The following is a 25,238-nucleotide window of genomic DNA, read 5'->3' on the forward strand; positions in this document are numbered from 1 at the left end:
GTTCTTGTTTCCCACCCTTGTAATTTTCACCACGAGGTATTTACAATCGTCAATAGATGCTGTTGTTCTGATTGTTTTATGGTCTACTAAATTTAGTTCATTCAGCTAACAGTCAACGAATTTTGTTTTACTGCTTCGTAACTTTTAGAAAGGATTATTTTATTTTTTAAATTTTTTTTACATTCTCCTTTCGGTTTTATAATAGTATTATATTCTGTATACTCACATCTGTTGTAAAGAGTGTTTCAGAACGCTCTATTACATAAAACAATATATCCAACTTAACGTTACTCATTGCATTGTGTAAGCGCTAAGATATCGATGGCCACAATCTCAAGGCGAAGTATGGCAGCGCGAGTCTAAGCATTGTTGTGAGACTCTCAGCGAGAGTGTAAGATCAGCATCAGTCGTCAGCTCAGAGACAGAAGACGTATACCGCTGCCCTCACGTCAGTGATGGCAGACCTTACCACACTCCAAACCTGAATCCATTTATATAGCCAGGGGATATATAGATGGCTTAGCTACCCTTGCAGATGGAATTCCAGGTAAAATTCGCAAGCATAGCGCAAAGGTAACTCTAGGGTTAGGCTTGTGATTGTTAGTCGGAGTTTTCAATAATCCCATGTTTTGCTTGTCAGTGAAAGAAGCCTCCTTATCCTCCAAATCTATATAATATTCTGTGGTTACTAAATGTCATTGCAATTTTGAAGTTTAAATAATTTGTTAATCTGACATTCAACCATTATTGATATCGTTAATACTTGTTCATGATGATTCTGGAGATTTAAATACTTACTTAATGAATCCCATACTTAATGAATCCATTCTCAAATGTTATGTAGTAGTTACCAGGACCCAAAGAAACTCTTTTTATTAAATTCATTCTTAGAAACAATAAGCTTCAGCCGCTGCTGCTGCCCATTGCTGTAAACCACATTGAAAAAGCAATCATCTAAAGAAGTGAGTGCCATACTTAGGGTTTGTGCCGTTTTTACAGCAGATACGCAGGGTCGGCATGGTGAAATCAGATGTGGCAATGTTAGTTGAAGGGGTGGCTGGATGCCATTCCTGCCGCCATCCAGTGCCCCCCGGGAAAGAATTAGTGTACCCCAACTGTCTGTGACTAGTGTAATCCATGGAATATTGCGAAAGGGTTCTGGTGTCTGCGAGCCGTATAACGGAGGTGGGACGTGGGGACGAGCCCAGTATTCACCTATGGGGATGTGGAAAACCACCTAAAAACCACATGCGGGCTGGTCGACACACCGGCCCTCGTCGTCAATCCACCGGACGGATTCTATCCGGGGTTGGCGCGCCAACCCGAGTCCAGGAAGCAGCGCGTTAGCGCGCTCGGGCAACGTGGCAGGTCATAACATGTCATGTACTCTAAGCCAGTAATTTCCGTTGAAGATTTCAGATTCTGTATGACTTGCAAATTCTTGTTCAAATACGCAGTCAGATAGATTATCGAAATGTCAGTTTTAAGTTTTTCATGTAACGATCTGTTAAGGGCTTAAATGACAGTGAATCTGACACTCATACAACACGCAACCGATGTTATGCAGGTTTACTTATAGCTCAGGTTGCTTATCGAGTCCAGTTTCCCTTATGGACATTAGCTGTAGCTACGTTATAGATAACTGTTGCAAAGATGTTAATTTAGCCGCTGCTGCAGCGGAAATAGTCCCATATACGTAACGAATGGCGAACTCTTTTGCTAGACGTCACCATTGGAAATTATAAAATCACATTCAGATCAACATTACACACAAAGTGGCTACAGCTGCGCTGCCGTGTTACTAATCATATATGTACTTCGTTTTTCAGCAATAATTGTGTCCGTCTATATTAATTATAAGAACTGCTTGTGACATATTTCACGACTCATTGTCGAGGACGAAGAGTTACAAACATCATTTTCTTTTCCGTGTGACACGACTGACGAGAAACGGCAGGCAATTTATCTTGCGTTGTCAGAAATCATTATCTCTGTTTCGTAAGTGATTTTGTGAGAAGATAGTTTAGTGGGTGAGCCATTATTTTCTGTCATACTTTTTTGATTATTACTAACGATGTCTGACTGATGACGACAGCAGTTTAGTCCCATAGTGCTCAGAGCCAGAACTAACGATGTCTCACAACACGAGATCCGCTATTCTCATTAGAGACCGCAAGGAACTTCCACATGCAGGCACCACTAATGACAAGATTATTTCTCCAGAATATTCCCCGCCCTCAGAGAACGAAGCGGCAAATCTTGGCGAAGATAATGCGACACAAGTTTCTACTACCTCACTTCATGGGTCAAAAAATGTAACACATGACCTCAGCGGCAATGCGGAAGCACTTCCAAATTAAAAACTAGTGAATCATCACATCACAGTGACACATCCCGACTAATCTTTTCAGAGACAGTAAATTCAGGTTCCGTAAGTCATTCTGAGGTACAAACAACATCTCAGACAGTTTCAGTTTCCTACCAATGACATATTTCACGACCCATTGCCATGTTTAACAAGATCTAACAAGATACATAAAAGTCCCAACAAATCATGGCTACAAAATTCTGATAACAAACACAAATCATGTTAAGCGAGTCTAAATAGGACAGACAAAAAATTATAGAATAACTGCAAACTCAAATCACGCAGATTAATACTCCGCAAACAGACTTGCAAACTCAATTTGCGCAGATTAATACGACGCAAACGTACTTGCAAACTAAAATAGCACAGCTTAAACATTTGTTCCCTAAAGTGCATACATTATAAACTAAAATTAACATCTTTGTTACTGTGCAAACTCAACAAACAGAAAAAATCTCATGGATAGAGACAGGTTTTCAAAAATACAAACAGGATGTCTTATCTGCCGTTAAAGCAGTAATACCCAGCACTTTGGTCACGGATCTCAAAGAGCACTGCAATCGAAATGCCTGTAAAATTACAGAAATTAGCACCAAAACAGATTTTGTGGAAGAAACTGTTCATTCTATTGTAGAGAACTGAGGCAAAATTTCTCTGAAAACTGGCGACTTATCGACATAAGTTACAGACTTGTCCGACAGTGTAGACGCAAGCTCTAGCGTCACTGCCCTGTACACTTCTCCCAAACGGAAAAGTATTCAAAAATGAAAATTTTATATTTAGGGAAAGTGCTCATTCACACGACAGTAAAAGACAGATTAAATTCTTTAGAATCAAAAATTCTTATGATGAAAAAATCCCAGCTCTTACTGGAGCGCTAACACATTGTGAAATTACACAGCAATCGGACTGCGTCAGCGGTCACATACCCGTCGATCGTATGGACGACTATATTGGATGACAGCCTCGTTCAGAAGTCATTTCCACTAGCGTCCATCACCCTGAACATTACGATACGCAACAAGCAGACTAATTTCCACAATTTTAAACCAAGAAGGGACGATAGGATCGATTATAAATAATTCCATCCAGTACAAAAATTTAAAACATTTCGTAATGCTCGTAAACAAATGTATGTAAGGGCCTGGCTTGATCAATTCCATTATTCTTCACCCATGAATGGCCGATTTCAAGCAAGTTGGAATTCATGTGCTCTTATTTGGCATATGTGCTAGCTTATAGAATGCGTTCAGTAGCGCAGCAATGCCCATCATCGGCAGAATTTCACCACCACTTTTTGACGGCATACTGGTCTCCCACAACGCAGTTATGCGTAAAAACCAGCCCAACATTGTACTTTGAGGACATGGCGCGTAAAAAACTGTATTTAGACAATCCGCAAAGTCCAGCACAAGTTATCGGTATTTGCATAACAAAACTGCCCACTTACATAAAACATGTCATTGTTACTTGTAGATGCAAAGACAATATTGACGAGTTCACAGGTATTTTCCAAGAACTAGGAGATGATGACGACAATAACCTCAATAGGCAGGGTTCTAATAACAACAAAAGTAGAAATTATGGGCAAATGCAACTTTCTATGACCCTGTACGGTAATAATGGCCACTCAAATGATCATTATCATTACGAAAATCAAGATAACAACTTGACCATTCGCAACACTTTGCAAAGAATCCACAGTTTGTGCAGAACAATCAGCCCATGCAAGATTTTAGCAGTAGTCCTAACAACTGCGACAATTACGACCAACAAAACCATCAGCAAACTCATCATGATCAATGTTGTGTGCCCAATTAACAATTCAGAGGCAACTCTGGTAGTTTCGAAAGAAACAGACGCAACGGAAATTTCCAGAATGGACACTTTAATCAGAAGACCAATTTTAGAAACAAGGGTAATAGAAGAAATAATTATTTTGAGAGTGACAGTTTTCAGGGAAATAAAGCTCCCTATAACATGCATTATAATTATACAAATCAGTGTAATTTAGACAATGGTGGTAACCATCCACCAGATAGCTATAACAAACAATGTGTATTGCCATATAATTGTCACGGCAATGCAAATAAAGGTCGGGCAATGTCTACTCAGAGTAATAGTCATAGTAATTCTGCTCCCAATTTTCACATTAGACAACCTCAACCGTTAGCCACAGGTTGGCACCCCAAAGCAGAAAAATCATCGTGAATTTGTTGAAATAAGGTCACCGGATCCTCTAAACAATTCCCGTGAAACAGCCGCCGGAATGAGCTTTCGAGAGACAGCGAGGAGAGGGTGAAGCGTTTTATTTTTTTTCCTTTAGCTTGAAGCAGCTGGCCACGACGTAGGTCAAGGCCAAAAGCATTAGCGGTAGTTCGTCGCCCAGCTTAGGACGCTATTACCAGCTCACCTTTTTTGTGTGTAACTCCAGTGGACGGTTGTAAATACGTCACAGCTCACGCTGAAGCGTTCCATTTAAGAGGGAAACAGATTTAGTACCTTGTGAAAGGAGGTGGTCGCCGTTGTCTCCACGGAAAAAATACCTCTTTCCTTCCACTTTTAAATAATAAATGATAGTCATTTTTGTATCAGTATTTTCATAAATGAATCCAGCCCTTAGTAAATGATGAAACGACTATTCTCACAGATTACGACGAGACATGTAACGTATAGAAACTCCCACTTGCTAAAGCATAATGTTAGTTTTCAGAAGACTCCAGAAGTTGATGTATAATATCACTTATCAATTGTATGAGCTGCCAGTAGGAACTGATGTGGAAAGCAGAATTAAAACATCAAGATGACACCACTCCCAGAAAAGATTTAGTGTTAAATAATACAAGAGGATCTAAAGGAATTCCTCCATATTACAGTAAGTAAATGAAGGCAAGATGCGTTGAAGGTCGACTGTAAACTATACTAATATTTAGTGTAATTTGTAAGAAGGTGTGTGGAAGACACTTCGATTATTATATTATTTATCAATCGTCATTATTACCATTATTCAAGGTTAAGCAAGATTTTCTAAGGAGTCAAGGGTGTCTCATAGTTCAGGGCATAGCTCAAAAGAGAGAAAAGGGCGGAAATGCTGACTATGTAACATTTATGGAGAAAGGTAAAACTAAAATCGTGGAACAGGGTAACATCAGGTTTGTCTCATATAGTTTTACACTGTCACAAGTAAACATCGACAAATACAGTGCTGTAGAAGTTTAATGAATATATGTACATCATTAATAAAAAGTTTTCAGGTAATAATACAAATCAAACAAGGAAGGAAAGGACCAGAGATTGAATAAATCATACTAGAAATGAAAGCAAGCAAACCACAAAGGGCTTAAAATATTAATGTCTTAATAATCATTTTGCAGGTATCAGAGGAAACCGAACTTGGCAGCCAATCCAGAAAGAAGAAAACTTATTACTTGTTAGTCTAAACACTAATTAATTTCTTCCTTTTGAAACCAAAATGACGACAATAAACGTGCTAGCACCCACTGTAACACAAACCATGAATCTAAAAATAAGAATTTTATGTAACTTTCACACTACTGTTAGTATAAGGATTAAATAAAAAATGTTCAGGTGAAACGACAAGAGAAAATATATGTTTAACAGTATTCCATCGTAAATACAACAATGAGAAAGCTACCTATTCCAATTCCCTTTACTACAATCCACATCCTGTTGAAAGATGTATCCTGCTTATGTGTAGTATAGATTCGTGTGTGTTTGGGGTAGTTGGGCTGATGGTAGGATAGTACCTCCATTCCTCAACAAATGTGTATTTCTGATCATACAAATTAATTTTAATATTTTTAATCACTATGCTCCTAATACTGAGTGTGCAGATCAATATTTTTTTTAGCATTCTTGCATATAGCTGCCTGATGCAACATAGTATATTTATGTCATTTTTGTGTATGACGTTGCAATATGCTTCTTAGGCAATATAAATTTCTTTTTGTGTCATTTATTTGTACAACACTGTATAATGCAGCACACTTTGTTCGATGTTTATCTTATAAGGAAACACTGCCTGTGCAGAAGTACTTAATATTTTATAAACAAAGTTCATGATCAGATATCTCAATTAGTAATATAACAGGTCTCATAAACGCTCATATTTGAGTTCTGTGTAGAATAATTTTAGGTTCATGTTAATATATTTATGTTTCATACAAAACTATTTAAAAAATTTTGTTCATATAAACTGCATGTGCTGTTACTTGATTATCTTCACTTATGTTTACAGAAATTGGTTAAAAACATTTTAAAGTTCTTACGATAATTATTTTGTGTGTATAGGCTGCAAAGTAACTAGGATCTTCCAGGGCACAAAGAAATTACGAAGTGCACATACACATGTGATGTCTGTAACAATTATGTCACTTTCAACGATGGCAGCAACCAAGGAGTTCTGTCATAATGAAGGGTGTCTGCAGTAAATACTTGTTCTTGAGTGGCAATCAGCGACCAGTGCTGACCATTGCTTTCGAGAGCCACAATGACACAGTGCTGTTTCAGTGAAAGAACATGGACAATTCAAGCCACTGTGTCGAAAATGCTGCACCTTGTCTTTAAGAGCCAGAATTACACAGTGTTGCCTCAGTGAAAGGATTCTGGCAATACAAGCCGCTATGCCACCAAAAATGCAGTTTCTCCATGTGAGATACACTCTGTACACATCGCACCATGATTCTACAGTACTGTGCGTTTCTACATTGGGGCGTTAGTGACATGGACACTATACACACAGTTCACGACGTTGTTTCTCCTGTCATATTTCTACAAGTGTGCGAAGCGCAAAACAATACAAATCTCCCTGTGCAGTGAACATTCCCTTTTTACAAAACAATAACAATATACATGTTTTTCTTGTCATATTGCTAAACCTTACAGTTTAAAATTTTTCTTGTATGAAAATCTGGCTAATGACTTATTTTAAACGGCTCACAAAACGGCCAAAATATAATTGAGCCATTAATGGACAATCCTTTTAACAATAATAGAAATTCAACATTTTTATGTATTTTGTTTAAATATTTGAATTAAGAATTTTTAACTCCTCGTGTCCTACTTGTACACAAGTCCTGTTCAAATTCTTAAAGAAGCGACATGGAGGCTACGTAAGAAGTGTGTCAGAACTCTCCATTACTTTGAAAACAATATCCGACTTAACGCTATTCTTTGAATGGTGTAAGCACTCAGACATCGACAGCAACAATCTCAGGACGAAATACGGGAGCTCAGTTCTAAGCATTGTTGTGAGAAAGGGTCTGTGTGCGACAGTGGAATACTAGCGCCAATCGACTGCCCGGAGACAGAAGACGTGTCACGCTGCCCTCAAGTAGGTGATGGGAGATCTTACCACACTCAAGGCCTGATTTCATTTTTATAGCCAGGAGAGCTCTAGGTGGCATAACTACGCTTAAAGATGGAATTCAAGGTAAAATTCTCCAGCATAGCGTAAACCTCAATTGCAGGGTTGGCTTGTGATTGTTAGTCCGAGTTTGCAGTAATCCCATGTTTGGCTTGTCAGTGAAAGAAGCCTCCTTATCCCCAAAATAATAACTATTCACCACATTCGAATAATATGCTCTGGTTAATAAATTTTAATGCAGTTTTGAAACTGAAATTATTTGTTAATCTAGCATTCAGCCATTATTGACACATATATCATTTGGCATTGTCTTACTAATACTTGTTCACGATGATTCTGAGGTTTTAAATAGACCTAATTAATGAAATCCCTTCTCAAAAAGTAATTTGGTAGTCAACAAGACCCAAAAATCTCACGCTGCTGCACATTGCTGTAAACCAAATGGAAAAAGGCAGTCATCTAAAAAGGTGAGTGTAAAACTTAGGGCCAAAGCAGAGGCACTGACACACCACAACATCTCATGTACTCTAGTCCAGTAAATTCCGTTGCACAAGTCACATTCTGTATGACATGTATACTCATCTTGAAATATGTAGTAAGTTGGCTTATCGAAATGTTAGTTTTAAGTTTTTCGAGTAACGATCTGTTGAGGGCTTAAATGACTGTGAAACTGACACATATGCAACACGCATACCGTGTTATGCAGGTCTGATTCCATTCACTGATAGTTCAGGTTGCTTATCGAGTCACAAACCCACTTGTATCTACTAAAAACAGAGGAAATGGTTGTGGTATGAAATGAAATGTCGTGTGACGAGGGCCTCCCGTCGGGTAGACCGTTCGCCTGGTGCAAGTCTTTCGATTTGACGCCACTTCGGCGACTTGCGCGTCGATACGGATGAAATGATGATGAGTAGGACAACGCAACACCCAGTCCCAGAGCGGAGAAAATCTCCGACCCAGCCGGGAATCGAACCCGGGCCCTTTGGATTGACAGTCTGTCGCGCTGACCACTCAGCTACCGGGCGCGGACATGGTTGTGGTAGAAACAATAGATGAAGTAGCTGTTCTGGAATAGCTTCATTCTCATAATTCATTTGGAAATGGTGGAGTATAAAACAATCGTATTATCAAAACAACTGCTAAAGTAATCAAACAACTGCTGAGCATCTCATCTATGGCACATATATATTTAGTTTTTTTTTTGTATCTTCACTCTTAATACTACTTTGGAGCACCTACCAAGACTTCCTCCTCTATGTCAATCATTTTATCAAACAAATAACATTTACATTAAGAATGCTTATTTATTTGTTGGTCGTATTCCAATCTCCCCCACCCCCGCGAACCATGGACCTAGCCGTTGGTGGTGAGGCTTGCGTGCCTCAGCGATACAGATAGCCGTACCCTACGTACAACCACAACAGAGCGGTATCTGTTGAGATGCCAGACAAAGGTGTGGTTTCTGAAGAGGGGCAGCAGCCGTTTCAGTAGTTGCATGGGCAACGGTCTGGGTGATTGACTGTTTTGGCATTGTAACACTAAACAAAACGGCCTTGCTGTGCTGGTACTGCGAATGGCTGAAAGCAAGGGGCAACTACAGCTGTAATTTATCCCGAGGGCATGCAGCTTTACTGTATGGTTAGATGATGATGGCATCCTCCAATTCTTAATTTAAGTAGGAAAACTCGGCTGAAGGCCACATACCAAACCATCATCATCATCATCATCATCCACAGGATTCACCAGCAGTTTTCCTGACCTGTCCAAAATACTTGTCATTTCCTTCTTACCTCCCTTTCGAAGACAGCTAATTACACTCCAGAATGGTTTTCCGGCAGCTTGACCCATAGTCTCCAACCTGTTTCCAAAGTCTTCCCACGATTTCTTCTTGGATCCTGCAATTATCTGTTTGGCTTTGTTTCTTTCTTCAACATAACTTTCTCTGTCCACCTGGGTTCCGGTATGTAGCCATTTTTGATACGCCTTCTTTTTCCTTTTACAGGCTGCCTTGACTGTATCATTCCACCAAGCTGTTTGCTTCATCCTACTTTTACACACTACTGTTCCAAGACATTCTTTAGCCACTTCTAGTACTGTGTCCCTGTACCTTGTCCAATCCTTTTCCAATGACTGTAATTGACTACATTCAACTAACTGGTACCTTTCTGAGATCGCTGTTATGTAGTTGTGCCTGATTTCCTTATCCTGAAGTTTCTCCACTCTTATCCTCCTACATATGGACCTGACCTCCTGCACTTTCGGCCTCACAATCCCAATTTCACTGCAGATTAAATAATGATCAGTGTCATCAAAGAATCCCCTGAATACACGTGTGTCCCTCACAGCCTTCCTGAATTCCTGATCTGTTATTATATAGTCAATGACAGATCTGGTTCCCCTGCCTTCCCAAGTATACCGGTGAATGTTCTTATGTTTAAAAAAGGAGATTGTGATTACTAAGCCCATACTGGCACAGATATCCAAGAGTTTTTTCCCGTTCCTGTTGGCCTCCATATCCTCTCCAAATTTACCCATAACCTTTTCATACCCTTCTGTTCGATTTCCAATCCTGGCGTTAAAATCACCCATGAGCAGAACACTGTCCTTGTCCTTTACTCTAACAACTACATCACTGAGTGCCTCATTAAAACTATCCATCTTATCTTGATCTGTCCCTTCACAATGCGAATATACTGACACAATCCTAATTGTCTTGCTAGACACTGTCAAATCTATCCACATCAGTCGTTCGTTTACATACCTTATTGCAACTACGCTGGGTTCCATTTCTTCCCTGATGTGAAGCCCTACACCCCATTGTGCTATTCCTGCTTTGACTCCTGACAGGTAGACCTTGTATTCTCCCACTACCTCTTCTTTCTCACCCTTTACCCGAATGTCACTAACAGCTAAAACGTCCAGCCCCATCTTACTTGCAGCCTCTGCCAGTTCTACCTTCTTCCCAGAGTAGCCCCCATTGATATTAATAGCTCCCCATCTCATTACCATTTGTTTGCCAAGTCGTATCTTAGGAGTCCCTGGTTTGTCAGTTAGAGGTGGGACTCCGTCACCTCCAAAGGTCCGAGGCATTTTGCTCTGATTGTTGCCAGCATCATATTTACCAAACAAGAAACAATTTCTTTTTTTACAGCTTCAGGCCTAAGAAGAAAGCCTTACAATTTTAACAAGCTAAGACTCGGCTGAAAAGCATACAGAGTACTTAAGACTGAAAAACGAAATCACTATGTAAAACGCAAGGAGCGGCGCTCAGAAGGTTCCAAGGATCAGCCTGGGAAGGTAGCACGGACAAAAGTTTAGATGAGACAGACAGCCAGACCAACAACCTCTCAATCGGAAGGCAACCCAACCGAGAGCGAGTCAACGAACCTACCAATTCTGCTCCACCCGACCAGCAAAACGAAAACAAGATGTCAATAGCACAACATTCTGGATACTGTTACCCAATCCGGCCAAGTCAGAATAAACGCCCAAATCTACCAACAACACCTCAGCTGTCGAACTAAACGCCGTGATGGACGGCATCAACACGACGAGGAAAATACACTGCCTAAAATTACGTCAACGGCCACAAGGCAGAAGATACCGCTGGTATACTTCAATAATGAAGGAATGAATTACATTAAGTTAAACACAACACAAGAAGACGGCTCCAACTCTAGCCAACTTCAATGCACACACGTCGTTGCTCGCTGGAATCTCCCAGAAGGTCACAATCAGCATGAGACGAAGAGATGTGATAGCAGTTGAGGCTTGATAGTTGGCTAAGTTAGCCCTCAACTTTAGTGTCCAGGCTACGAACGTAGTAACCCTCCCAAGAAGCGCCTCACAACTCCAACCGCTCGTGCACGCCGCCAATGGCTCCGGCCTGGCTTCGCGCCACGGAGACTTCCTCGCTGCTCTGCCCCAACCAATTGACTGCCACACACGGGAACGGTCGCAGGACCAAACAGACGTCGGCTGATGGGAGAGCAACCGAACGACCAACCAACGGTCGTCTTTTCCGCTCCATTCTCCTTCAGTCCGACAGGGCATGTCGGCAAGTACTGACGTCCGCACCTCGCTGGTGCTCCGACCCCGAAGCTCCTCCGCCGCCGACCGCTGCTCCGTCCCCGACTGCACTGCTGGTCCGTCTCCAACGGACTTCATACACACGAGACCCGGAAATACTATCCGTCGCTCCAGAGATAGTACGACAGTGCACTTACCGATAAGCGCTACAGCTGCCACTCACGGGCTGGTAAGGGGGGAAGTTAGTGACGCCAGTAAATGTAATAAGAAAACTAGGTGACAGTACCGTAAGAGAAGATGACAAACAATAAGTGGCATGAACAGGAGCTGCGCACGGTTCAGTATCACTATGCATTAATATTATTATTGTTACCAATGGAAATTTGGAAACATCACGTCCACTGCCTTTACAGAAACTGTGTAATTCGAAAAGGAACATTTCGCAATTAGCAGTGTCGGGATGAATCATGCAGTGCAAAAGCTACAAGAGAGGTGTCACGCTTTAGGTGGAACAATCGGCTTTGCTAATAACGTGATTGTACTACTGGGTGTCCAGAAAAGGGCTCCCTGATTTCAAAATTAAATATCTCGAAAACAAAGATCGATAGAGGAATGCAGTAAACGGTATGTTTATCGTGAAAGCTGTAAGAAGTCTATACAGCAGCTTTAAATAATAGTTACAAAAGCAACTAACAGATGGCGCCGTACGGTGTACAGCTCATATCAGCATACATAAGAGAAATAATCGTATGAAAACAATCTTTGCAAACAATCACATCACAATGTTTTCTGAATGTTCACCATTGGCGCTACAGAGGTGGCGCAAACGAAGAATGAAATTCGCCATTACGTTTCGTAGTGTCTCAACCGAAATGGATTCGCATGCCACAGAGATCGCCGATTCAAGCTCGTCCAGGGTGGGGGATGCTTCAGGTAGACCATGCCCCACAAAAAAAAGTCACAGGGAGTCAAATCCGGCGAATATGGAGGCCAAACCATGTCTGCAACAGTAAATTTGGGATATTCCAAAGCAATGACAGGATTCCCGAAGTATTTCTCAAGAAAGCGAAACACTTGTTCGGTCCGATGTGGTCGGGCTCCATCTTGCATAAACCATTCAGTACCTGGTCGATCCTCTAACCCTTGCTGTGTGGCGACAGATTGTTCCAGAATTGCAACGTACCGTGCACCAGTGACGTTTCTCGAATGAAAAATGGGCCAATAATGCCTCTGCTGCATACTGTAGCCCACACAGTAACTTTAGGAGGATACAGGGGTTTCGCTTCTCACCAATATGGCTTTTCGGAACCCCACAATCACCAGTTCTGCTTATTCACGTATCCATTCAGGTGGAAGTGTGCTTCATCTGTAAACCAGATGCAGCCAACATCAAATCCTTCACTATAATTCATTGTGAGCATCTTATAAGCAAAGGCAACCCTTTGTTGCACAGCTCGTACGGGTATGGCCTGGTCACTTTGAATTTTGAATGGAAACATGTGTAGTCTCTTTCTCAGTATTTTCTGCGTGCTGCAACGCTTCAAAACAGTCTCAAATCGGTTTGCTTGCGGCCGACAAGCCCAACTAGATCATCAGTTACGCTGCCTGTTGAAATTATTTGAAGAGCGTACGAATGGTTTTCGCATCGGGTCCTTTTGGAACATTAAATCGTGCTTGAAAACCTCGCTTGTTGCCGTAGGACTCTCTTCTAACCTGTGGTATTCTAGCACCAGAAAAACGCCTTGTTCAATGGAGTACATAGTTTTAATCTCTTCCTTCGGTACGCTAACCTCCTTTCACGTTTCAACAGTGGAACTGATCGCTCTGGGCTTCGGATCACTATTTATACTCAGCATTTCGTATGGCGATTACAGCGTCATCTGTTATCAGCTTTTATAACTATTATTTCAAACTGCTTTCACAATAAACATACCATTTACTGCATTCCTCTATCGATCTTTGTTTTCGAGATATTTACTTTTGAAATCAGGGAGTCCTTTTCTGGACACCCTGTATATGCGCTGATCACGAGACAGGGACTAGTTCCTTGTGGAGTACAGCACCCGTGGTAGACTCCATGTACATTAGTACAAATATTGTATTATCTTCTTGTGTTCTTCTAAAAAATTGTACAGATGTATGGTATACCCAAAAGATAAATATTTTTCTGGTTCTTGGTGGATCTGATAGCCGGCCTCGTGTTGCCGTTCGAGAATATGCTGCTAGATGTCCTGGTTGATGTCATCCAGATAATAATGGTTTCACCTACTAAAGCTTCACCTCTCCTTCCACCATTGCGTGACAGAGGTCGTCCACGGACTCGCCATATCCCAACTATTCAGGAATCTATTCTGGACGGCACTCACCAAGAATCGCTGCTAATTACACGTAGCGCAGCAAGACATCGTCGTGTCTGGCGACGCATGGTCGTTGACGTGCTGCGCGGGCATCGGCTGCACCCCTACCATTATTCTTTAACACAAAACCGCCATGCTGAAGACTAACGTTTTGCGGATGCTATTCTGTGAATAGTTCCAACAGCAACAAGAGGTCAACAACGACTTTATGAACACTGTATTATGGTCGGATGAAGCAGCGTTCACTCGTGAGGGTATTTTAACATGCACTATGCCCTCCGTTGTTGTGGCGTTAACCCGCATGTCCCCCGCGACCATGGATATCAAGTTCTGTTTGGCATTAACGTCTGGGTCGGAAAGGGAGTTGGGTGACTACTTTTTGCCTGACGGTTGGATTGCACTGAATTGTCATACGTTTCCCTCAAACTATTTGCTTGACGAAAGATGTTCCACTTCATGTTCGGCAGAGCCGAGCGGTTCTAGGCGCTTCAGTCTGGAACCGCGCGACCGCTACGGTCGCAGTTTAGAATCCTGCCACGGGCGCTACAGTCTGGAGCCGCGTGACCGCTACGGTCGCAGGTTCGAATCCTGCCACGGGCATGGATGTGTGTGATGTCCTTAGGTTAGTTAGGTTTAAGTAGTTCTAAGTTCTAGGGGACTGATGACCTCAGATGTTAAGTCGCATTTTGCTCAGAGCCATTTCGTTTTGTTCGGCAGAGGTTATGGTTCCAACATGACAGTGTACTTCCAGTCTTTGGATTCAATGTGCGACTATATGCACACAGAACATTTCCGGGAAATGACTTGCACGGGGAGGTCCATCACGTGACCTACATCCCCTGGATTTCCTCCCGTTGGTACACTAGAAGGAGAACGTGTGTTCGACTGCGACGACACATGTGGAATGAATAACAGCTCATGTTCATGGTGCTGCGCTACAGTCTGGAAACGAGCGACCGCTCCAGTCGCAGGTTCGAATCCCGCCTCGGGCATGGATATGTGTGATGTCCGTAGGTTAGTTAGGTTTAGTTCTAAGTTCTAGGCGACTGATGACCTCAGAAGTCAAGTCGCATAGTGCTCAGAGCCATTTCATGATGCTCTTGTACCTGTGGATGTACGTGCAGGAGAGGGGGTGAGCATTTGCTCTGAGGAAAATATATGCTTTTTTAAACGTCTTACGGTCATTAATATGGAAATTATTATTCTCACTGGCTACTAATGTGTCACATCTGTGCGGAAGTACTGCATATGGAATAAGTGACTAGTAGATGTTGAGCTATTTAACTGAGCAGCCACCTTCAGCACCTCGGAATTGATACTGTTTCTGTAGGTATTCTGTTCTATGTCTTGTCATTCGTTTCAGCTATCCCTTTCTGACTTGTCTGGGCGCGTTTTTGTTATGCTCACCTTTATAAAATACTGTACTATACAAATATCGGATGTGTGTGGCTTAAGAAACAGTGTATACTACGGTATTATATGGCTGAATGAAACTGATAAATAAAATAAAAAAAAGTACCCCTTTACCTACAATCGAACGCTCGTCCTCCTGCATGCTACCTCAAAATGCTATCCACTGCACCAACTGCTCAATGCTATTGAGTTGTGCTGACAGAGCTAGTTTCCGTGAGTGGTGTGACTAAAGATGAAATTTTATGAGACACATTTTTGTGTAGCTAGTATGTGAGGAATCGCGCTCCGAAGTCCGAGTGCACGAAATTTTCTTCGTTCTGTACAAACAAAGAGTGTACTACAAGTATTGATGAAGTAAAGCAACGTGTGTTGCTGCGGAGTCACACGGCGCCAATGTTTTCAATTGGCTCCTGCTCCTCCCGCCAATAATAGCACTCTCAAACACGTTAGCTTTAATACTTGCGGGACAACACAGTGAAATAAAATGACATCTTTAACAAACTTGAGTTAATACCTTGCAGAGGAAAATGCGGAAAGGTAATCAGTTCCACAGTAATCCACTACGTCAGCTCGTAGGACGCACGATAAGCATTGCCAGTGCTTTACTATGATACCGCGACCAATGCTAATCTCCGATACTAGAAACCGCATCCTCGGCGGCATTTCGTATCCCCTTGAACGTAATGACATCTTAGGCACATAATCCACAATGTATGTTCCAAACCAGTTGCTCTCAAACATAGAGGGTGTTACAAAAAGGTACGGCCAAACTTTCAGGAAACATTCCTCACACACAAATAAAGAAAAGATGTTGCGTGGACATGTGTCCGGAAATGCTTAATTTCCATGTTGGAGCTCATTTTAGATTCGTCAGTATGTACTCCGACGTGATGAAATTGTAAATTTTCACAATCAACATGTGTGGGCTGACGAGACTCCGCACGCAATTGTGCAATCACGTCATCAACACAGATTTTCTGTGAACGTTTGGGCAGGCATTGTTGGTGATGTCTTGATTGGGCCCCATGTTCTTCCACCCACGCTCAATGGAGCAAGTTAACATGATTTCATACGGGATGTGCTGCTAGAACATATTCCTTTATGAGTACGACACAACATGTGGTTCATGCACGATGGAGCTCCTGCAGATTTCAGTCGAAGTGTTCGTACGCTTCTCAACAACAGATTTAGTGACCGATGGATTGGTAGAGGCGGACCAATTCCATGGCCTCCACGCTCTCCTGACCTCAACCCTCTTGACTTTCATTTATGGGGGCATTTGAAAGCTCTTGTCTACGCAGCCCCGGTACCGAATGTAGAGTCTCTTCGTGCTCGTATTGTGGACGGCGGTGATACAATACGCCATTCTCCAGGGCTGCTTCAGCGCATCAGGGATTCCATGCGACGGAGGGTGGATGCACGCATCCTCGCTAACGGAGGACATTTTGAACATTTCCTATAACAAAGTGTTTGAAGTCACGCTGGTACGTTCTGTTGCTGTGTGTTTCCATTCCATGATTGATGTGATTTGAAGAGAAGTAATAAAATGAGCCCTAACATAGAAACTAAACGTTTCCGGACACATGTCCACATAACATATTTTCTTTCTTTGTGTGTGAGGAATGTTTCCTGAAAGTTTGGCCGTACCTTTTTGTAACACCCTGTATACAGAACGAGTCCGTCCAAAGTGCTTCGGTAACTGAGGTCGAGGCGCAACGTCTCACCGCCCTCCTCACCTCGTTTCCCGCTTCGCGCGCCATCTCGAGAGCGCCAGCGAGGCACCTGCAAGCAAGTAGACGCGTCCTCTGTCGGCGTTGGACACGAACCCAATACCCGCCGGAGTTGCAGTAGCGAGACGCAAGTGGCACCAGTGCAGACACGGCACAATGCCCATGTTTAAAGGTGTCCATTCCTCTTCAACTGCACTGCCTACTAAGCTGTTCCAGTATCTCTAGCCTTAGGGGGACTTCAAGCGTATCTCTTCATTCCTTACTACTTCCGATCCCATTTCTTCACTTGTTGATTCTTCCTGATATTGAAACTTCCTGAAGAATCTCTTAAAGTTCAGCATACTCTTCATCACTGGGAAACTGCCGTGTGAGTCTATATCAGCTACATCTTACACTCCAATATCAGATATAGGTATCTCTCTCTGACCACGGTGTAATCCAATTAAAATCTTCCCATATCTCACGACCTTTTCCAAGTATACCTCCCACTGTTGTGATTCTCGAACAGAGTATTCACTGTTCCTAGGAAAATTTGTTACAGATGTCAATTAATCTTGCTCTTCTCTCATTTCTAGTACCAAGTCCACATTCTCCTGTGACTCTCTGTCCTATTCCTTCCCCTGCAACAGCTCTGCTATAATCATTGCCATTAGATTTTCATCTCCGTTTAGGAACTGAATTACCCATTCGGTATCCTCATATGCTTTCTCTATCTCCCCATCTTCAGGTTGTGACGTCGGCATGCATACCTGAACCGTCGCGGTCAGTGTTGTTTTGCTGTCGATTCTGATGACAACAAACCTACCACTGAACTTTTCATAGTAACACACTCTCTGCCTTGTATTTCTATTCGTAACGATTGCTACTGCCAGCATGACATTTTCTGACGATGTTGATATTACCCAATGCTCATCTGACCAGAAATCCTTTTGTCTTATTTCCATTTCACTTCACTGACCCACACTACGTACAGATTGAGCCTTTCCATTACCATTTTCAGATTTTATAGCTTCCCTAACACTTCCAGGCTCCTGATATTCCATGGTAACACGTTGAGGCTTCTGACATGTCATGCGCCGAGGCGTCCTTTAGTTTGTTTTCTATCTGTTTCTCATGGTCTTCTTCCCCTTGGCAGTCCCATCCTTAGATTTAGCCGGGGAACGATTCCGGAATTTTTCGCCAATTGAGGGATCATAATGGCACTTTTCAATTGCAGGCCACATGTCCTGCGGTTTCATTGTTTCGTGACGTTGGTAATTGCTACTACCTCTTCGTCGTTCATGGCCTGTTTTCCAACCCATCGGTCCGACCATCCACCTGTTTGACATTACCGTTGGCAGAATGACCGTGACTTCTGTGCTTAAGTCTTCGACAGAAAACGCTAATTATTATTCAAAATTTGAGTCGTAGCGAGGTTAGAATGCAGGACCAAGGACGTTTTCATTACCAATCTAAACCCTATTCCTAGACCACAGGTGAAGTTGGTAACTAATATTTCTCACAAAGTGCAATGCAATAGTCCCGCTGTAACCTGACATCTGTAGAACAGTACGTTATGTCCGGCAGCATTACTTCGCAATGGAGACAGAAAATGGCAGTCACCCTCCCAGGTTTCGATGTAAGGTAATATACACGTTCATTGTACATCAATGATGTGTGATCGCCTTTGCAAATACCACATGTACGTTACTGACCTCAAGTTATACCGACGTGCAATCAATAAACTTGAGATCAGCTCAATACCTAGATGTATTCACTATCGCAATCGTCACAGTAGATGGGGTTAAAGTTCAACCAATAAAAAACCCATGCGCTACTGGTCGGTCATTCTTGGATCATGCGCTCGAATTATCGGGATTCTCCACCATCTTAAACCCTAAATGGTACAAATATCAACTTCTCTCCTTAATGGGCACAGCAGATGAAAATCTGAACTGAACTGAGCACGTAACGACAATTTGGAAAAGGGCGTCAGCACGTTTCCATGCCCTACGAGAATAATGAACTCCCTTTCCTCTTGACAAGAACCAGAAGTTTGTGCAAACACTTGTATTTCCACTTAGTCACTAAAGGAACGCTATCCTACAAGGCCTAACTCAGAAACGCACACAGCACCTGGAACTGGTTACGAGTGCCTGTTCTCGTTATATTTGTGATGTTCGACTCTTTGATCACATTTCACCATCACAGGCACTGCTACCTTGGCTGCATGCATACCATTCCCGAGGTTACCATACACTCTGTCTTCTGTACAGTCTTATATCTCTCCTCGACCTTAATGCTCTTCCCTTATTACCAAGAGAGAAACAGCAGCGTAAAATCCGTTCTGTCTCGTCCCATCACTCAGCTACAATCTCTTAGTCTTTTTCAATCGCACGAATTTGACCCTGGAATACCTCCTGTATTTTATTTGAGAACCGAATAATATCTCCACCTTCAGAAGCTAATGACGTATCTACTTAAGCAATAATGAAGATTGCCATTGACCCATATACATATTTCTTTGCAACCATATCATGTCATAGTATTCTTAGCTGGTGCACTCTCCTTAAATTTACTTTCACCAGATCACCTACAGATGCTTTCTCTATCTTCCACTATTGTCATCTTTACTATTGTCATTCTATTTGTTATTAATGCTATCATTAGTATGATTATATTTTTCAATTATTATCATTGTTAGTGGCAGCAGACGTCCTACGAGTATTAACTTCATTAGTCCTTATTCAGTATTGATTACTCACATTGGAACTATAGACAGTCAGATCATTTTAATACTATTTGTCATACTAAAATTGTTATTTCTTCGGTAAGTGCGACATAAAAAATGAACTGCATTTATGATCACCGATGGCCCAAATCAGATCAGGTTAAAAAATTAATTGATAAAATATTTTAATCGTAGGGACAAATATTAATTTCAGTGAATAACCAGACATGATGGAGATTGCTTGTGAAACCCTACTTCGACCAATAACTGAATTTTGCTCGTCTGTCTATGACCGTTACCTGGCAGCATTGACAGACTGAGTAAAAACAACAGAAGGAAGAGCTGCGCCTTTCATCATACGTTCGTTTGGTAAGCGATAACTCACCAGGTAGATGCTCATCCACCTCCGGTGTTAGACGACACAAGAAAGTTCATATGCATCATCTAATAGTTTGCTCTTACTGTTCGGAGTGTGTATGTTCCCAGAGGGGTCAACCACAATATCGCATCTTCTTACATATAACTAGCGAAACGACAATGATGTCCGATTCAGATTAACACAATGCTTTCCGTAGTCTTAGCAAGAATATCCCATGTATCACATCATTCAGAAGAGAACGGCGATTGCAGTGGAACACGAAGTCGTCCTCCGCCGCTCCGCCGCCCCCCTCGCCCCCCCCCCCCCTCCACATTAAACGCTGCAAAAGAGTTTGTGGAAAATAGAGGCAAATGTAAACGTAGAATGGATGATTTGCGAAAACCGTTTCGTTTACAGATGTTAATACTTTATAGATGAAAACAAATCCAATTAAAATTTTATGTTGTTCCTTTGTGTTTCAGGTTTGGAACTGGCATCAGACATCGCACGACTCTGAACTATTTCTCAAGCTGTTGCTTGGGGGCTGGCGTTATGGCTGCTGGCTTCTTAGGTTGGGGTCTGCGCAACTGGAATTACTCAATGTACTGTACTGCAGCGCTTTTCATCGCTCTGATTTTACTTTTCAGGTAATATTAACGGTGGAAATACTGAGGAAACCGTTATATATTCCGAATAAGCTTTATTGTGAGGATTATATACTTGAAGTTTCACTTCTTAATATCACATTCCATTACGGCATTACGAAACTTCAAGTTTTCGTCATATATATCTCTTATGTTTCTTTAATTATTAATACTATTACTGAACTGTCGTTTTCTCTCTGTATATGTCCTACAGAAAACATGTAGTGCTCTTGACATCCTTCAATAGAAAAACAAAATAGGACACCACTATTTTCAAGACAATTAGGCATATACAGCTGTGTGTATTATACAGATGGCTATTAACGTTGGAAATTGTTCGATTTCGTATTTTTCGCTATTTGCAACTTGTGTTTTTGATAATGGCAACACAGAATTTATTTAGAAAAACTTTAGCCCAAAAGATCCGTCGTGCTGTGTCTTATCTTCGATTTGTTTTCCTAGTCGAGAGAGAACGTAAGACTAATCTCATTCGCGTAGCGTCTACCGTATTCGTTGTGTGTTTTTATAGTCGATACTTTTTATTTTCCTTTCAGGAGCACAGATGAATAATTTTTATGGTTGTTCAACACATGAACACGCTACGTATAGTTGTCCATGCAGGAACACAACCCTTTTAAACTCACTTTGCAACAATGGAAAGTGTTACATTGCCATTTATTGATGGCATTGGAATGTAACACCATTTAATGCTGAATTACACGATATTTAAATAAAGCTGAATTCGTGTTGTGACTACTGACTAACATTTTTTCTCTTCCGGGTAAAATTTTCTCTTGTGTGAGGTTTTTGAGAAGTTTGCTGTGAGAGCACTCTGGAAACGTTAGCGAATTTAGGAGATTTGTTGGGAAGTTTACGTTTTTGTTTTCGATCCAATTGTGTAAATGAATTTAAATATTTTTCTTCCCCTGTATCATATTGCGTATTCGCTAATTTCTTGATAGAACTACGACATTCTTTATTGCTAAAATTGCCCTCTCTCATATCCTCTGTTTGTCTTCATCTAGATACATCACGGCACGTCGCGAAGGTTACCTCGAACCACTACTAGTCAGTGCCTTCGTTGTTCCACTCGCAAATGAGGGAAAGCGGCTGCCTGTGGGCGTCGTACTAACCACAGTTTCCCTTATCAGCAGGGAAAAGTGAGCCCTCGTTTCCCGTATCATAACTTCAGAATGGAAATAAACAGTCGTTTGCGAGTGGAACAAGAGAGCTAATGACTATCTGTGGTACACCTTACCACCCGCGATGCACAATCTGCTAGCTTGCAGATTACATATGTAGATATACGTGTGGAAAGGTTGTGTGAGAGACCGACGCGCTGACTTGCACTGCAGTGTAGTACTTACAACTTAATAAACAATATGTAGTAGCTCAGCACTTGTTGATGTCAATCTAAATTACAGTGGTGGGAAAAAAAAGTAGCAACAACAAAAAGTAATTACGTAGACTAATAAAATTTCGGGAATACATTTTTCTAGCAATATATTTAAGTGATTAACGTTCCAAGATTACATTTAATGTAAGCGAGATAAGATACTGCAAATCTGAAATACTGCTACGTTAAAACTAGGTGTAACAGTCAGAATGTTTAAGGCAAGAAAGGAAACGAGCATGCATTGTGTTCTACAGGTGCCACATGTCAATTTGCGCGATAGAGATCCATGCCTGTTGCATTTGGTCGATTAATACAGGGACGGTTAATGCTGCTCGTAGATGATTCTAGAGTTGTTATTGATGATGCCCCACATGTGGTACACTGGAGACAGATATGGTAATCGAGCAGGTCAAGGCATCGTGTCGAAACGTGATGGGTTACATCAGTAGAATGCGGGTGAGAGTAATATTGTTGGAAACACCGCCAGGAATGCTTTCAGCAAGTCCCCTCACCAAACTTGCACACAGATTAGCGGTCAGGGTGCATCGGATAAGTAGGAGAGTGCTTCTGCTGCAATACTAAATAGCACCTCAGACCATTACTCCACGTGTAGTCCAGTGTGTCTAGTACGCACACAGGTTGGTTGGATGCACTCAGATGGCATCCTTCTAATCAATAGACGGGCGTCAATGGGATCGCGCCAAAACGAGCTATAATCAGAAGACACAACAAGCCTCTACCTTGCCACAAGTGAGCTCTTGCTCGACACCACTTAAGTCGGAGGTGATGGTCGATTGGCGGTGTACACGCTATAGGACGCCTGTCTTGGAGCTGTCCTTGAAGTAAGCGAAATGTAACATTTCGTTGTGTCACTGTGGTGCCAACTGCCGGTCAAATCGCTGCTGTAGATGCAGGACGATGCGCCAGAGCCTCACGCCGAAGACGATAGTCGGACCTCTCGATTGTGTCACGTGACCGTCCGGAATCCGGTCTCCTTCCGGCCTTACATTATCGTAACCTCCGCTGCCAGGAATCATGTACAATGGCTACATTCCTCACAAGGTCCTCTGCAGTATCGCAGAAGGAACGTCCAGCATTTCGTAGCCCCATTACACGACATCTTAGAACTCAGTGGCACGTTGATAATGCAGCCTTTTTCGCCTTAAAGACATCAAAGCACCACGTCCAGTCTCAAAGGTGAATAAGGCTCACAACTGTTACAGCGTGTATTTTCATCCTAGTACTGGCACTAGTAGCGCCACTGTTACGTGATTGTCACCAAATTTGAAAAGACATCTTTTTTCAGACGTAGAATCACACCGACAAACTTTCATTTATGTCACACATCTCCTTCTTGGTATTGCAATTGTTTTCCTCAGTGTGTATGACGCCCTCGTAGCAACGTGTGTACCATTGAGTCTATGTACTGTTATGACGGTCAGGCGATAAGATTCTACCTTCTCCCATTGTGAAATAGTGATATGAAAGCTGATCGGTAAGGATGAGTGTCGTTAGTGTGACTACGAATTACCTCCTGTTCCGTATCAGCGACTGTACTCACAACTACTTTCGCGAACGTAAGAACAAGACTTTACGATGTGATTCATGGAGAGTGGTTCTGGTGCTCGCAGGTGGTTCCCGGAGTCTCCTCGGTGGTTGGCGTGCAGAGGTCGCGAGGAGGACGCCCTGAGGCTGCAGAGGCGCATCGCCACCACCAACGGCGGGCGGCTGCCTCCGTTCGCTCCGCGGGTGATGCGGACCGTGGCCAAGGCCCAGAGGGACAGGAAGGGCTTCCTCAGCCTCTTCTCCAGCTGGAACGTCTTCAAGAATACGGTGCTGCTCATCGCTGTAAGGTATGTGAGGAAGGGAAAAATGCATCCAGAGAACTTCTTTGACTTAAATGTAGAACCACGCAGTGGTATTCTTGACAGAGCTCTGCTCTTGCTGTTGGAACAGGAGTTGAGCTGGTAACACGAATTCATTGTAGTGGAAAATAATACGGTTCGCTTAATCAGTTCCTCTAAAACTTAGGTAGATGAACGAAGTTCAAATCAAAGATTTCGAGTTGCATTTGATAATGCTGTCAATGAAACCAAACAATTCTACTTGTCACATTTTTCAAAATGTACAACTGACAGCTCTACTCGAGTGTTCCGTACCTGTATCCAACAATCAGTTTTAATGCAATCTGGAGGTCGTTTGTGGAGAGATGTTCCACCATCAGAATAGCTTTCAGAAATGTCGAAAAAATATTTCTTCACTGCTGGCAGGAAACGCTCGCTTTAGTGTCGCCGTGAAAAGAAAAGTACGTTTCCAATCAAAGAGCACATGGGAGAGAATTAGGTGCCTACTGAAAATACTGAAACAAAGTACAGTCTTAGACATAAAAACTGACCGCAGACCGGCCGCCACAGAGACTAAGTCCTAGTCGTTCACTTAAGGTGGCCAATAAAACTGACCGCCCCTGATAACCATCTGTACAATCTGGCAACACTGTAAGATGCCGAAGTGTCAGGAGGAAGTGTTGTCTACTTCCAAGATGTTGTCAGCTTCTGTGAGCCCGTGGTCTAGTGGTAATCGTCGTGCATTCTAAACTTATGGTAGCCTGTTCGCGTCCAGCTGTATTTTTTTTCCTCATTTCGGACCTCGTCTAAAGTTATGAGTCTGCTTGAACAGCGAAGATAATTCGCTTCAAATTCTACCCACCAGCAATAACAAGTACTTCCAGAAACAATTCCGCAGGACAGCTCGTGGCTGCGTCGCGATCAGAACAGCTTACGCTCGGGCGTTTCCTCGCGCTGCAGCGGCTACCGGCCACCGGCCAGACGCCACCCGCCGCCTGGA

At 42.3% G+C, this 25,238-nt stretch overlaps 1 protein-coding gene across 1 annotated transcript in view; it reads left to right on the forward strand.

The window, feature by feature from the left end:
• The first annotated feature begins 23,999 nt into the window (after positions 1-23,999).
• Positions 24,000-25,238, forward strand: part of LOC126474786 (solute carrier family 22 member 13-like) — a 77,973-nt gene continuing 76,734 nt past the window's right edge. The window contains exon 1 of the mRNA XM_050102262.1: positions 24,000-24,247. Coding sequence (XP_049958219.1) covers positions 24,000-24,247 — 248 coding nt within the window. The remainder of the gene's footprint in view (positions 24,248-25,238) is intronic.

Source organism: Schistocerca serialis, chromosome 4 (assembly GCF_023864345.2).
Source record: "Schistocerca serialis cubense isolate TAMUIC-IGC-003099 chromosome 4, iqSchSeri2.2, whole genome shotgun sequence".
In the NCBI taxonomy this organism is placed as follows: domain Eukaryota; kingdom Metazoa; phylum Arthropoda; class Insecta; order Orthoptera; family Acrididae; genus Schistocerca; species Schistocerca serialis.